Genomic DNA, 16,897 nt, shown 5'->3' on the forward strand with positions numbered 1-16,897 from the left:
TCACTAAAAGTTGTATCAGTATTTTTACGTAATAGCTAAACCAAATGAAGTTGAAATTGTATACTACCAATAACTGCAGAGAAACCCAATAAGGCCAGATTTTATGAGATTGCTTTTTCATAAAAGGATTATTCCTGGCTTTGGGGGGAACAAAGAAATAGACCATCTAACAGCACTCCGAAATGGGAGAATGCTTTGTGTTGATGTGCAAGATAAAGCACTAGCTGAGTAGACCCTCAGATTTGAGATTGAGTCTGGGCTCTGACACATCCTTGTTAACTATGTGACTTGGAGTAAGTTATTAACCTTTATTGTTTTTCTCATCTATAAAATGGAGCAATAGTAGGCTCACTGAGATAGTGGTAACAGAAGTATGAGAGTTCTATAAACCAGAAGAAATACTTCTCAATGTTAGTATTACATGTAGTATTGAAACAATTGCTTAAGACTTTTACACAGTAGTTGTATACCGCTGTTTTAGAGTTTTAAAAAAAATATGGGTGTCTGAGTTTCCTACATTGCTGAATAGAAGAAACATTGGACTTGGAGTCTGAAAGTCTAAATTTGCCCTCCATTCTTGTCACTTATTAGCTTAATTCTTACAATATTTTTGGCAAGTCACACAGAATCCCAGATCGTTCATCAACTGCAATATAGAGTGATATTAATAATATATGCTTTTTCTAACTCAAAGTCAGGATTGTCTTAATCTGTTTGTGCTGATATGACAAAATACTTGAGACTTAGTAATCTAGAAATACACAGTTACAAAATTCTCATAGTTCTGGAAGCTGGAAGTCCAAGATCAAAGCACCAGCAGGTTTGCTGTTCGATGAGGGCCTGGTCTCTGCTTCAAAAACATTGCCTTGCTGCTGGGTTCTCCAGAAAGGACAAGCATTGTACCCATGTGTTCTCATTGTTCAACTCCCACTTATGAGTGAGGAAAAGCAGTGTTTGATTTCCTGTTCCTGTGTAAGTTTGCTGAGAACGATGGTTTCTAGCTTCATCCATGTCCCTGCAAAGGACATGAACTCATCCATTTTTATGGCTGCATAGTATTTCATGGTGTATATGTGCCACATTTTCTTTATCCAGTCTGTCATTGATGGGCATTTGGGTTGGTTCCAGGTCTTTGCTATTATCAACAGTGCTGCAATGAGCATACATGTGCATGTGTCTTCATAGTAGAATGATTTATAATCCTTTGGATATATACCCAGTAATAGGATTGATGGGTCAAATGGTATTTCTGGTTCTAGATCCTTGAGGAATCACCACACTGTCACCCACAATGGTTGAACTAATTTACACTCCCACCAACAGTGTAAAAGCGTTCCTATTTCTCCACATCCTCTCCAGCATCTGTTGTTTCCTGACTTTAAGATCGCCATTCTAAGTGATGTGAGATGTTATCTCAATGTGATTTTGATTTGCATTTCTGTAATGACCAGTGATGAGCTTTTTTCATACGTTTGTTGGCCACATAAATGTCTTCTTTTCAAAAGTGTATGTTCATATTCTTCACCCACATTTTGATGGGGTCGTTTTGTTTGTTTCTTGTAAATTTGTTTAAGCTTTTTGTAGATTCTGGATGTTAGCCCTTTGTCAGATGGATAGATTGCAAAAATGTTCTCCCATTCTGTAGGTTGCTTGTTCACTCTGATGATAGTTTCTTTTGCTGTGCAGAAGCTCTTTAATTTAATTAGATTGCATTTGTCAGTTTTGGCTTTTGTTTGCCATTGCTTTTGGTGTTTTAGTCATGAAGTCTTTGCCCATGCCTATGCCCTGAATGGTATTGCCTAGGTTTTCTTCTAGGGTTTTTATGGTTTTAGGTCTTACATTCAAATCTTTAATCTCTATTGAGTTAATTTTTGTATGAGGTATAAGGAAGTGGTCCACTTTCTGTTTTCTGCATATGGCTAGCCAGTTTTCCCAACACCACTTATTAAATAGGGAATCCTTTTCCCATTGCTTGTTTTTGCCAGGTTTGTCAAGGATCAGATGCTTGTAGACTTGTAGTGTTGTTTCTGAGGCCTCTGGTCTGTTCCATCTGTCAATATATCCGTTTTGGTACCAGTACCCTGTTGTTTTGGTTACTGTGGACTTGTAGTATAGTTTGAAGTCAGGTAGCGTGATGCCTCTAGCTTTGTTCTTTTGCTTAGGATTGTCTTGGCTGTACTGTCTGTGCACTTTTTTGATTTCATATGAAATTTAAAGTAGTTTTTTCTAGTTCTGGGGAGAAAGTCAGTGGTAGCTTGATGGGAATAGCATTGAATCTAAAATTACTTTGGACAGTATGGCCATTTTCACAATATTGCTTCTTCCTATCCATGAATATGGAATGTTTTTCCATTTTTTTTGTGATTTCTCTTATTTCCTTGAACAGTGGTCTGTCATTCTCCTTGAAGAAGTCCTTGACATCCCTTGTATATTGTATTCCTAGGTATTTTACTCTTTTTGTAGCTAGTGTGAATGGGAGTTCACTCATGATTTGGCTCTTTGTTTATTATTGGCGTATAGGAATGATTGTGATTTTTGCACACTGATTTTGTATCCTGAGACTTTGTTGAAGTTGCTTATCAGATTAAGGAGTTTTGGGGCCGAGACAATGGGGTTTTCTAAATATACAATCATGTCATCTGCAAACAGAGATAATTTGACTTCTTCTCTTCCTATTTGAATATGGTTTACTTCTTTCTCTTGCCTGATTGCCCTGGCCAGAACTTCCAATACTATGTGGTGAAGAAGAGTAGTAAGAGAGGGCATCCTTGTCTTGTGCCAGTTTTCAAAAAGAATGCTTCCAGCTTTTGCCCTTTCAGTATGATATTGGCTGTGGGTTTGTCATAAATGGCTATTATTTTGAGATATAATCCACCAATACCTAGTTTATTGAGTGTTTTTAGCATGAAGGAGTGTTGAATTTTATCAAAGGCCTTTTCTGCATCTATTGAGATAATGATGTGGTTTTAGTCATTGGTTCTGTTTATGTGATGGATTACATTTATTGATTTGTGTATGTTGAACCAGCTTGCATCCCAGGGATGAAGCCAACTTGACCGTGGTGGATAAGCTTTTTAATGTGCTGCTGGATTTGGTTTGCCAGCATTTTATTGAGGATTTTTGCATCAATGTTCATTAGGGATATTGACTGAAATTTTCTTTTTTTGTTGTGTCTCTGCCAGGTTTTCGTATCAGGATGATGCTGGCCTCATAAAATGCGTTAGGGAGGAGTTCCTCTTTTTCTATTGTTTAGAATAGTTTTAGAAGGAGTGGTACCAGCTCATTTCTGTACCTCTGGTAGAATTCAGTGGTGAATCCATCTGGTCCTGGGCTTTTTTTGGTTGGTAGGCTATTAATTACTGCCTCAATTTTAGAAGTTGTTATTGATCTATTCAGGGATTCAACTTCTTCCTGATTTAGTCTTGGGAGGGTGTATGTGTTCAGGAATTTGTCCATTTCTTCTAAATTTTTTAGTTTATTTGTGTAGAGTAGTTTATAGTATTCTCTGATGGTAGTTTGTATTTCTGTGGGATCAGTGGTAATATTGCCTTTATCATTTTTATTGTGTCTGTTTGATTCTTCTCTGTTTTATTTTTTATTAGTCTGGCTAATAGTCTATGTATTTTGCTAATCTTTTCAAAAAACCAGTTCCTGGATTCATTGATTTTTTTGAAGGGTTTTTCATATTGTTCTCTTCTTTAGTTATGCTCTGATCTTAGTTATTTCTTGTCTTCCGCTAGCTTTTGATTTTTTCTGCTCTTCCTTCTCTAGTTCTTTTAATTGTGATGTTAGGGTATCGATTTTAGATCTTTCCTGCTTTCTCCTGTGGGCATTTAGTGCTATAAATTTCCCTCTAAACACTGCTTTATCTGTGTCCCAGAGATTCTGGTACTTTGTCTTTGTTCTCATTGGTTTCAAAGAACTCTTTGATTTCTGCCTTAATTTTGTTATTTATTCAGTAGTCATTCAGGAGCAGGTTGTTCAGTTTCTACGTAATTGTACGGTTTTGAGTGAATTTCCTAATCCTGAATTCTAATTTGATTGCGCTGTGGTCTGAGAGACTATTTTGTTAAATTGACTGGTGGGATGCTTCAGATTGTCTCCTTAATACCGTGATGCTAGTGATCTTTAAATTAGATATATTATGATTAGTGATACATGAGGCAAACCAAGCTTGTCCCTGCACCTGTGTCACAAATGTTGAGTCTTGTGGTGTAATGGAAATGTTAGTTCCCATTAGGAAAACATATGGATGGGTAGTGCAAATCAGGCACTGATCAGTGTAATTATGAATAAAGGTTATAATATAGTTGTGACTGGAATTATGATATGTCCCATGCCAGGTATTAAGAGAGGTGCTGAGATGTCCTAGGTGTCATAAGGTGTCTTGGGGTGGCATGGACTTTACTTAGGGTCTGGGATATCCTATCTCTCCATCTGCCCAAATTATAGGAGAATGAGATATAGCTATGAAACTGTGATTAATGCTATAATGAATGAAAATATTAGTAAGGCTGCTTTGCAATCTGCCGTGGGGCCCCAGTCTAAGATTTTATAATTGCCTAACTCAAGGCTACAGGTGTGTTTACTGTGACAGACCTCCAGTTAAAGTGAAATCCATTACTTTCCTGGGAATGTTTGGAAAAGTAGTACGGGTTATATTGCCTGGTTTGAGGCTACCTGCCACCAAAAATATTAAGCTATCTCCTTTGCCATGATGTAGCCATAATTGTTTTTGGGCCAGTACACAGGAAGGTCTAGGACTTTTATAACTTACACACAGTGGGAGGATAGTGGAGTGATATGTAGTGTTATCTGGCACCTTAGTCCAATGTGTGCCATTATTGAGAGAACCTCACTGCGGGTAAATCTATCCCTTCTAGCCAAGCAGTCATGTTACTATAGTCTGGGAAGGGGGTGTCCTGCGCAGGTGACAGGGCAAAAGAAAGGTGGGTCTAATATATGAGCCCAGTAGAGTATAGCAGATGCAGGCTGCAGGCAGAGTGAAAGAATAAACAATGAAGCAGGATTTGCTTAACCTTCTGAATTTTTTCTTCTGAGGAAGCTGAATTGTAACTTTCCAAATATTTCTTTCTCCACTTTCTACTTTATCTCCTTTGTCCTGCTTTCTGTGCCTCTCTTTCTCTCTTTGCCTCCTTGTTTTTCTCTCTCTTTCCCTGCCTCTCTCTTTTCTTTACACTTTATTTTCTTAATCTCACTATTTGTATTTTTCTCTGATCTCTGTTTCTTTTATTATTTTTTTACTTCTTTCTTTTTATTTCTCTTTTTAATCTTTCTGTTTCTGTCTGTTTTGGTTAAGCAGTGATGTTATTACTTTTAAGCTTGCTTGTTTACTGCCATAAGCTAATGGGCTAGGCAGTGAGCTGTGGGCTTCAGATTAGACTTGATTAAAGCTGTTTCAAGATTTTGTAGTGGAGAAACTGAGTAAGCCAAGTCACTTACTATATTTATGGGCTGAGTGGGAAACGTATTTAAGGCTGGTGTCACGGCTTTAATTTTAGCTCTCTGACTGCTAGTAAACTTTGATTGGGTGATTGAATTATGTGGTCTCTACTAGATTGCAGCCTTTTTTTGTTTACCTGATCTATTAGTAAACAGTGTTAAAACATTAGGTATGGGGGAGTGCAATATCACTTTAAATTGCTCTAAAGGAATTTTGATGATATCAGGATTATAACTTAGCAATTGACTGTATAATTTAAGATGGCAAGCTGAAGTTGGTAACAATGAAGTTTAAAAGGAAATCTGAAAATATCGCTAGAAGCAGAGACTTACATAATATACTTTAACCATGTGCATAAGGCCACAGGCAGAATAGCTTAAATCTTGCCATTGAGTTTTTCGGCTAAGTTTTTGGACTTTAAACTGGCAAACAGTTCTGAAAACAGTGGCTAGCAGAGCAAAGACTGTCTCAAATCAGCGTTGCATGCATACGTTTTTACTACACTTACATACAAATGTCTTTCACTTTCTGAGAAATGGGCACAACATTTTTACTTCTTAATTCAACAAATATTATTTAATTTGGTTTAAAGTTATCTTTTAAAAGGTATAGTGTGGTTTTACATGCTTAGCTTTTAATTGCTTTTCAACTTATTCATAGGCCTTCTGTAATTTTTCTCCTTTCAAAGGTTACCATTTTACTTAAGTTGGATTTTAAAAGAGCCACAATAAGGGTAGCATTGGAATAAAAACAGTGGCTAATATTAGAAAAAGGTCTTACAAATCCTTAAATTTTACTTAAATTTTAGCAGAGAATTACAATTTGGGATGTTGCTTGTATACAAAGAATACATGAAATTTTACTGTGGGACATCTGTGGAGCCAGAGCGAAACAGCGCGGGTCCTGGGATGGCAGCTGTGCTGTGCCCTGCCAGGTGCTGCTCTTTGCTTGCACTGCGTTCTATGTGCAGCAAAGGTCGGTGGCTGGATGGACCTTTCTGCTCATGCCTCCTGCCCCTCGCTTGCAGGCTAACTGGGATGCGCTGGGCTTGGATCTTCTCCTCCTCGTAGGCTGAGTTTTTGGGAGCGTTTGCTGGCTCTGGTTTTACGAGCTTTTTTGCAGTGCTTGCTTCCCTGCTGCCGAGCCATTCCTTTTGCTTACTGCTCACTCCCCCCCACCCCACCCCCCACCTCCACCGTGGTGGCTGCCGCTTGGGCGGAGCTTTTCTGCTGGAGCCTCTTCCTCTGCCCACTATCTGCTAAGTTGGGCAGTTTCTGCCTCTAATGCCTTTTTTCTTATCTTCTTATAAACATACACCTGGTCGCCTTGCTGATTATTAATTACCGGACATAAAAGTTCCTTTTGTAATGCTGCTTGCTTAAGACAAGGATCTATAGCTGTAGCGTTTCTTTTTCCTTTTACCTCCTCATTGGATGCCTTTGTGCATGATTTCTCCCCACTTATTCCCAGAGCTTTACTTCCAGCATGCTATTTGCTGGGAACCACGGGCTTTGGGAAGCAGCAGTTTGAATTAATTCCTTCAATTGGGCCTGACACTGTTTTTGTTGCACTGATTACTGCTACCCCATGATGAATCCCTAGCCTGAAACAATGCCTCTCCAAACTTGGTAATTCCCAGTAGGTACCAATGACTTACTGACTTCTTGACCTGATTGCACAGTCTTCTGCACTTTCATTTTTCGGTGGGTCCACTGTTCTTTCTTCACAGTGATGATTACCTTGTTTTGTTTCACGTTTGGTTGCCTGCTGTGACATTATTTTGGTTGGGTTTCCTCACACTGGGGTACCAGCTGTGGCATCGGTCATGTCAATGTCCCTGTTCAGGTGCCAGCTGTGGTATCATGTCAGGGTCACCACCTGAGACATTGATCATTACCTGCAGAGGTCTGTCCTGCAGACCCTGACTCAATGACAGATGAATGAATGTACTCTCATACCCAGCACAGTGATTTCGAGTTGGCTAGGGATGGATGTCAACTGCTTTCAGAGGGCGATTGCAGCTAACTGACGACTCCTTGTATCTCCTCACATTTATTTAGTATAAATTTAATAACAGATGTTTTAAGTTAACATGCTCATGGATAATTAACTTGGTTAAAAGAGTGGTTTTATGAATGATAAAAGGTTTTGATTGGGGGGGGCCCAGAGTAAACACCATTAATGGGTAATTTCCCTTTGACCTTTCCCTGAGAGGACCATCCAGGACAAAGTTTACATGAGCAAACAAATTAGAGTAGGGACAAAGGAATGTGGGGTAAACAGACTTAACTGGGGAAGATTTTATTATCCTAATCTTTTACCCTATGACTTAAAAATCTAACATAATGAACTGGCTGCCTTCAGCCTGTTCCATTAAAACCTTTTGGCCTTCCAAAAGGTTTGAGACTATAATCTTCTAACTTTCTCTAATATTTCCCTAATATTTTGCCAGCCACCCCAGATGAATTCCAACACTATTTGTTATGATTTCCATCCTTTGCATTTGCTGAGGAGTGTTTTACTTCCAGTCATATCAATTTTAGAATAAGTGCTGTGTGGTGCTAAGAAGAACATATATTCTGATGATTTGAGGTGGAAAGTTCTGTAGATGTCTATTAGGTCTGCTTGGTCCAGAGCTGAGTTCAAGTCCTGAATATCCTTGTTAATTTTGTCTCCTTGATCTGTCTAATATTGACAGTGGGGTGTTAAAGTTTCCCACTATTATTGTATGGGAGTCTAAGTCTCTTTGTAGGTCTCTAAGAACTTGCTTTTGAATCTGGGTGCTCCTGTATTGGGCGCTCGTATTTAAGATAGCTAGCTAGTATAAAATTTTACAGCATATATACACTTTTAATACTAATTTAAGCAGCAAGGATTATTAAACATCTTTTTATAGTTGACCAGATGATATCAAGAGAAATCTCAGATTAATCTCTACAATTTATAACTAATTAAATTTACACATTCAACATGCCATAGAGTGGGGTTTTAAAAAATAGATTTAGGGAGACAAGCGCGGTTGTGTTACATGGATGTATTACATAGTGGTAAATTCTGGGCTTTTGGAATACCCATCACTCAAGTCATATACATTGTATCAAATAGGTGGTATTTCATTCTTCACCCCCTCCCGTCCTCCTACCTTTTAGCAGTGTCTATTTTTCCTTTCTGTACCTTCATGTATACTCATTGTTTAGCTCCCACTTACAGGAGAGAACATGTGGCTTTTGACTTTCTGTCTCTGAGTTATTTCACTTAGGGTAATGGCCTATAGTTCCATCCATGTTACTGGAAAAGACATTCTTTCTTTTTTATGGCTAAGTAGTATTCCATGGCACATATATATATACATAATATATATATATCACATTTTAAACCAATAGTCTGTTGATTCCATGACTTTGCTATTGTGAAAAGTGCAGAGATAAACATGAGTGCAGGTGTCCTTTTGATAAAATAATTTATTTTCCTTTGGGTAGATACCCACTAGTGGGCTTTCTGGAATAGACTGTTTTTAAATACCAGGACAAGGTTACAGGATTAAGATCAGAAGATAAAATAACAATAATAGTTATTATTATTTATCACTTCAATATATAATTAAAAATTCATTAAAAAACACTTAACTGTTATTTTTCCACGGATAATTTTCATTTAACTTTTCTTCCTTTAAATACTTTTTGATGCTTTGATGAGTGGTTCTCTTGCTTTCATACCAAGGCATGATTAACATAAATCAATCTGTATCTATTTAATAGGGACAAGTGATCCATATGTGAAGTTTAAAATCGGAAGAAAGGAAGTTTTTAGAAGTAAGATAATACACAAGAACCTCAACCCTGTATGGGAAGAAAAAGCCTGCATTCTGGTTGATCATCTTAGGGAGCCGTTGTATATAAAGGTGAGCCATTTATTTGTTTTTTTTTTTTCTGACAGAAACTGATATGGAAATCTCTGTCAGTTGGATTTTATCATGTTTCTTTGTCTGTTGAGAGTTTTCACCAGAGATGCGTTCTGCTATTCACCACCAATCTATTGATAATATGATAGAAATGAGATAGAGGGAAGGAGGAGCTGGTGGGAGCATTTTTCTCCAGGACAGTTCTCTTGCCAGTCATTTAGAAGGATTATGAAGTATACCCCTTGTGCTTGGTGCTGCCAACTGATTTAGTGCACTTTGGGAGTATATGAAAACAAGTTTCCATATAAGCTATCAGAAAGGAGAGCTTATACAGAACCTGGTCTTTCTGGCCAACATAGTGAAACCCTGTCTCCACTAAAACTACAAACAAAAATTTGGGTGTGATGGTGGGCACCTGTAATCCAAGCTACTTGGGAGGCTGAGGCAAGGAGAGTTGCTTGAACCTGGGAGATGGAGGTTGCAGTGAGCCAAGATTGTGCTACTGCAGTGTGAGACTCCATCCCCCCACCAAAAATTTGTGTTATTTAAGATCGGCCATTTTTGGTTGCAAGCAAGATGTTTTACTTGGAAGATGAGAAGGGTGAAGGTGATGGGGAGAAAAATTTCTCTCTCTATTAGATTGCCACAACTGGCGGGTGAGGGCAGAGAGTCTTTCCTCTCATTTTATGTAATTAAAAGAAAGAGAAGAACTTGAGTTACAACCTAATTCCTATTCTGAGCCCTATTCCTTGTTTTACTTTCAGGCTAGGCTTTTTAAAAATTCTTATCTCTAGATATTTATATTCTTTTTTGCTCCTAGATTCTGACCATTCATTCAGTGACCAGACCTTTTTCTACTTTTACCACAACAGCACATATCCCGCCCTTTTTCCTAAGTTGTCATTACTGACACATGAGCCAGAAATCTCATTTTTCAGCAATCACTAGGCATGCTGCTTCTCCTCAAATCATCATTGTACTACCTCTAGCTGTTTCTTTCCTCCACAGAAAGGAATAAGAAATAATCAAGATGTTACTGAAATTATAAGAGGATAGTTTATAAGAGGGTTGAAAAGAAAATCTCCTAAGTATACAGTTAATAATTTTCTATAAGTCATTATGGGGAAAATAGACACAAACTTGCATTAAAATTGTCTCTATTTGAAAATCAATTAAATAGCATTTTTTTTCTTTTTGAGACTAAGTTTCACTCTGTTGCCCAGGCTGGAGTGCAGTGGCATAATCTCGGCCTCACTGCAACCTCCATGGGTTGAAGCCATTCTCTTGCCTCAGCCTCCTCAGTAGCTGGGGTTACAGGTGCCCACTACCATGCCTGGTTAATTTTTGTATTTTTAGTGGAGACGGCATTTCACCATGTTGGTGAGGCTGGTCTTGAACTCCTGACTCAAGTGATCCACCCGCCTCAGCCTCCCAAAGTGCTGGGATTACAGATATGAGCCACTGCGCTGCCCTTAAATAGCATTATTGAACGGTCTTTAGCTACATAATATGGGATGGCACAATAATTGTTAATTTAAGAATGTTCATAGCCAACCCTTCTCCCACAAAAGGGAAGACCTTTATGATGAGAGATGTTTCTCCCCTGCTCCTTACTTCTAGAGAGAAAGAAATATCCACATGAGAAAAAAAAAAGAATTATCTTTGTAATAAAGAGCTGAGATAGGCAATGAAAATGGAATAAAGAAAAGACAGGTGGGCTGTGAAGGAAGTATTACTTCTGGGGTGGGGAGGTGGGGGATTAGGAGACATGAGTTAGAGCAACTGCAGTTACAAAGAAAATGGTCAGGAAAGAAACAGGTGTTAGTAAGGACAGCAACAGGCTGTTGAATTTCATTAATGCTGCCGAAGTGAAAAATCATGGGAGGAAAGAAGTTTATTTTTAATTGCTTCTGCTTTGGATCTATCTTTCATTAGTGGGATATTACTCTGTGAAAGAACCATGTGGCTGTCCAGTCTTTGAAAGTGTTACAAATGAACTTTCCAAAATTATATTAGATATTAGTCGGGTGCTTTTGTTATTTTGTGCTCAAGAATACGTGTTCACTTATGTAGAAATCCAAATGTCAAAATGCATTTTTCAAAAGGAATATCTTACTAGGCTCAAAAAGAAATAAACAAAAAACTAAAATACTTGGAAAAGAATGGTGTGTTCTCACTTTATAAGCAGAAGCTACATAATGTGTACACATGGACATAGAGAGTGGAATGACAGACCCTGGAGATTTGGAAGGATGAGGGGTAGTGAGGGACTAGATGAAAAATTCCTTAATGGACACAGCGTATGTTATTCAGATGATGGATATTCTGAAAACCCTGACTTGACCACTATGCACAATCTATACATGTAACACAATTGTACTAACACTCCTTAAATTTATACAAAAACTTTTAAATTGTGACAAAAATTGTTTTCACTTGAGACCAAGAATATACATATATATGTATATGCATGTGTATATATAAAAAGTATATATGTAGATATGTACATGTGTGCATATACATATACTATATATATTTACAGTCTATATAGTACACATACATATACTGTAAATGTACATATACTGTAAATGAAGACAGTAATGCTGTATGCAGGTCAGAAGGCTTGGTTAATGACACACTATCATTAAAGAAGCTAAGAAAGAAAGCCCAAAGGTTGTCAGGTTTTTTTCAAATCACTTTGAACTTTCATTGTATAAGATTATGTAGCCACCATTTAACTTCTACCACAGAGAAGAGGATACACAGTCACTTTTAAATGTTTTTATAATTTTACTAACTTTTACATTGTCACTTTTTACATTTCTATTTAAGATAATTAAGTTAAATAGAAATCATACAAATCTCTGAGATACTAGTACACATATAAAATGATGATACTTTATTATATGTGATACTTTATACTTTTTAAATGCTTTCCTATTTTTTTCAGGTGATTTCAATTTTCAGTAAAATGCCTAGGGCTTTTTTTTTGGAAGAAAATCTCTAACTTTTTACTTTATTTTTTCCATTTTTTATGTTTCATTTTTTTTTCTAGTCTTGGGGGAAGACTCAAATAAAGTGCATTGGTGGAAATAATATTTTAAGTGACTAGAGTTTCATAAAAATTGCATCATTTTTATTGGCTCTGTTCAGGCCTGTGTGTTTTATTCAGTTCTGATATGATGCCCACATCCTCCATAACAGATGATTAATCTTGCCCAAAAGATTTCTTAGGGACTAACCAATTCTGTAGTAACTGAGAATATGAAAATGCATCTAGGTAATTAGAAACATTAAGTATACAACCCTCCCATCTGCAGTTAGAGGAAAAAGGAGTCCATCAGTACCCTGTAATCTGATTTCTATTAATGTAAAAATTACCAAGGAACACAAAATTCTGTTCTGAGCCAAGTTTGTAAAAGCACATTAAAGTTGAAGTGCTTGTACCATTTCTAGTAAAAACATTATTTTTAAAAAATCATGGAGTTGTCATTTTTTTTAAACTGTACAAAATAAAAATATTCTTTGCAATTGGTTGGTATTTATGTAACTTTTAATTTTAATGAAAAGGGCATATTCTGTGCAGATGAGAACGAGGCTTGGGGGGATGAGCTATAAAATCTATATATAATAAGGTAAGAGCAGAAGCTGGGAGTTAAAATGCAATGCTTTTAATTGAGACAGGAGCCACTTTAGTCTACCCTGTATTCACAGTGATGCTCCAACATACATCTTAGATAATAGGATAAATTTTACACCCATTTCAGTTGAGTTCAGAGTCTCCATTGTTATTTCACACTATTACCCCAGGTTCGCAGTGAACACTAGAATTACAGTAGAAGAGATAAAAGTAACATAAATGGGAATGTATTTATGTAAATACATTTCTAATCATGAGTTGGAGATCTGAGTATTAATTGGGAGCACTTTTCTAAAAAGTAGAAACATTCTGATAAATTAGAACACGTGGCTGTTTCTAAGATGGTCATTTTAACAAATTGGACAGTCATTAAATAAGTCTTTTCTATCCAAGCTTAAGAGTTAAAGTTGAAAATGTTACTTTAAGCTCTGTTTAAGTTAAGGACCACATTACTGTCATGTGTAAAATTATTTCTCGGTAGCTTATAAGGGCCCTTGAAAAATGTCATATACCAATGATTCTCATCCCTGGTTGTACACCAGAGTTATTCAGAAAGGTTTGGAGAATCTACAGGCCCAAGTTTCACTTGTGAAGACTCTGGTTCAGGACCTCTGAAGTAGATTCCAAGCTTCAATATTATAAAACACCTCAATAGGTTATTCTGAGGCACAGGTAGGGAGCCACTTTTCTGGACATTTAAATGGAAATAATTGAGTAGCTGGAATGGAAATATGTTTCCAGCCATAAACCTCAGAGCACCTGAACCAAAGTATTCCATAGTAAGATGTTCGTATTATTTCAGATGTTTTGTCTTACATGTTTCAAAAACACTTCCTAAATGCATGAATCAAGAATTTCCACTATTTCGGACCAAAATATAATCAGCAATGAAACAAAACAAACAAAAAAGCATGACTATACTTGCTTTTGGTTTGTAGGCAAAGAACATATGAAGTTATTGCACCTCGGGAAAATGAAATCTACAATCACATCTTCATCTTAATAATAGTTACTACCATTGACTGAGAACTGTGCTAAATACTAGTCCAATGTCATCTCATGTAACCCTCACCATAACCCTACAAATAACTGTTTTCATCTCTTTTGTATAGGTACATGAGACTTGGAGATTAAGGGTTAGCTTATGGCTACCTAGCAGTTAAGTAAGATAGCTTCTGGTTTCCACTAAACATGACTAACTGCAAAGGTCATAGTTAGGTTTTCTTTTTGTTTATTTGTTTTACAATGTCACTTCTATGACTTTTCAGCTCTAATTATTATTTTATAGTGTTATGGTTAGTCTAAAACTGTCTTATGTTAGTCTAAGACAGTTTGGACACTGTTGCTAAGTAGGATCTTATATCTTAGATCATATTATATGACCTCATGAGATGTGTTAGACCTTTAAAGAAGCTCTAATATGGTTTAAAATATTATTAGTGTCTCATGCCTATAATCGCAGCACTTTGGGAAGCTAAGGTGGGAGGATCGATTGAACCAGGAGGTTCAAGACCAGCTGGAGCAACCTAGGGAGACTCTGTCTCTACGAATTTCTTTTTTAAAAAGCCAGACATAGCGGCATGCACCTGTGGTCCAGCTCTTGGGAGGCTGAGGCTGGAGGATTTCTTAAGCCCAGTAGTTTAAGGCTGTAGTGACAGCCATGATCACGTCGCTGTAGTCTAGCCTGGGTGACAGAGTATGATGCTGTCTCAAAAAATATATATATTATTATATATGTAATATATATTATTATATATCTATATTATACCAATTATACATCATATTTGTATAATTAGTACACAACACTACAATATTTTTAGATTATTTTGAAATTGGATATAATCATATATTCTGTGGGAAGTAGAAAAATGAGGTTACAAGTATATTATTGCTAATTCAGTCATAGACATTACCATGCAGGGAATGCAATAGAAAAATCCTAAGGAGTGATGTCATGTAACTGAATGAGTGCCAATTTGATGCTCACTGTCATAATTCAGAACATAATTAGGCACAGACAGTGAACTGCAATAGGAAATGATAGATAAACATGGAAAAGCCATATTATCCAAACATCCATTGTCCATTTCCCCAGTACTGGGGCTGGAGAAAATCCTGTGGGGATGTTAACAATATTGCTTTGTGTCAAGGTAGAGCCTGAGGACTGGGCAAGGTCAGAGTAGCATATCACAGGGAGGAGATAGGGCTATTTTCAGTTTGCAGACAGAGACCAGGAAAGCAAAATTCCAAGGCAACAAAAGCAGATTCCAGAGATGCTGGAAATAGGGTAATAAATCAGAAATAAAGTTCAAAACAAAGTGAAGAGAGAGGTTGAAGAAACAAACAGGGCTGTTCCGTCTAGCTTAGGTACAAGTTTCCTAGGATACAGACATATTACTCAGCCACACAACTATATAATGGAGGCAAGAAGAAAACAGTGTTAAGAGTGAATAACATAAGAAAGAGATGTTTCTCCATGCAATCACTTCACTGGGGGAGAAGGATGCCTCATATGGATTTATGGGAATGTCCAAGCAGGTGGTCAAAGCAAGACCTGAGTGAGATTCAAAAACTAACACATAGGCTAGCATCAAGGATGTCCATCTACAAGTTGCAGATCCTTTGGCAAGGATAACTTGATGCTGAGACAAAGAGCTTTGAATTAGAAGTCCTGGAAGTCTCCCTGATTCCTATCAAGTTTTCCTAAAGCCAAGACCAGGACTGAGCTATAGGTGGGTGTCAAGTAGCTTTAGCTGTAGAGAGGCAAGTGATGATGGCATCTGGAGCCATCATAAAGAACCCTAGTTTTGGTTCTCTGTTAGGGATATTAGCTGAGGATTTTCCCAATGTATATCCCTTTTTCCTTTTTCTATGGGCTCCCAATTTTTCTCTTTGAAGATCCATATGGTTCCATGGACACTGACTTTGTCATTGCCTTTAAAAATAAAGGGAACCTATGCTAGCCATTAAGCCACTTCCATATCTTTGGCCGATAAATAGGCATGTGATATGAGCTGGTCCATCTGAAGTGGATTTAGTACTTTACTGGAAATGTTCGGACAAAGCATCTCATGCTTCCCCACTAGACGTGAATGAAGAAGCACGCCACTCTGGACCTCCTGGCAGGCCATTAGGAACGTGGGGGAGCTATTGAGGCAGTAATGACAGGAAAGCATTGATGAGAACTGGAGAGGCAGAAATGGGATTAAGCTACATCATTTACCTTTGATACAGTTAACTCCTCCCTCCATCTTAACATATTTTCTTGAGTATGTTTTCAGGATACTGGAACACACTCAGTTCTGGTCCTTCTCTGTCTCCTCTCTGGATCCTTCTTCCAGATTTTAAAATATGATGGCAGGCACCATGGCCTAAGCCTGAACTAATACTCCAGCACTCTTCTCTTGCTTTCTACTTTCCAGCCACACTGGCCCCCAGCCAGTCTCCTCAGTACCTTTCCACTTCCTATACCCTCCGCGCAGAAGACACTTCCCCCATCATGGAATGCACTTTCCTATTCCCTCGTTATGAAACACACTTCTCCCATCGTGGGGAAATACCTCCCACTCTCGTTGTCCTTTCTGAACATCATATATACATAGTAGTTCCCATCACTCCAGTACTCTGAAATATTTTTCTCCTTAGCACTTATCACTACTACTTAGCATTTGTATTTCTTTATTGTCTGTCTCTCCCCACCCCATATGTAAGCTCCAAGAAATCAAAGACTGACTGTTTTCATCACTGCTATATTTCAAGTGCCTAGAACAGTACCTGGAACATTATGGGTGCTCACCAAATCTTTTTCAAATAAATAAATTAATAAATGCATGAATCATTTGAGCTGCCAAAGTAAAACTTCCCAGAAATCATAATTACCTATAGATATTTC

At 37.5% G+C, this 16,897-nt stretch overlaps 1 protein-coding gene across 11 annotated transcripts in view; it reads left to right on the plus strand.

Moving 5' to 3' along the window:
• The window catches only part of MCTP1 (multiple C2 and transmembrane domain containing 1), a 578,648-nt gene that overhangs the window by 311,584 nt on the left and 250,167 nt on the right, over nt 1–16,897 (plus strand). For all 11 annotated transcript variants that reach the window (XM_032274210.1, XM_032274288.1, XM_032274364.1 and 8 more), the window contains exon 3: nt 9,223–9,365. In XM_032274210.1, coding sequence (XP_032130101.1) covers nt 9,223–9,365 — 143 coding nt within the window. The remainder of the gene's footprint in view (nt 1–9,222; nt 9,366–16,897) is intronic.

This window comes from Sapajus apella, unplaced genomic scaffold, assembly GCF_009761245.1.
Source record: "Sapajus apella isolate SASKATOON/1434 unplaced genomic scaffold, GSC_monkey_1.0 scaffold1, whole genome shotgun sequence".
NCBI classification, from domain to species: Eukaryota; Metazoa; Chordata; class Mammalia; order Primates; family Cebidae; genus Sapajus; species Sapajus apella.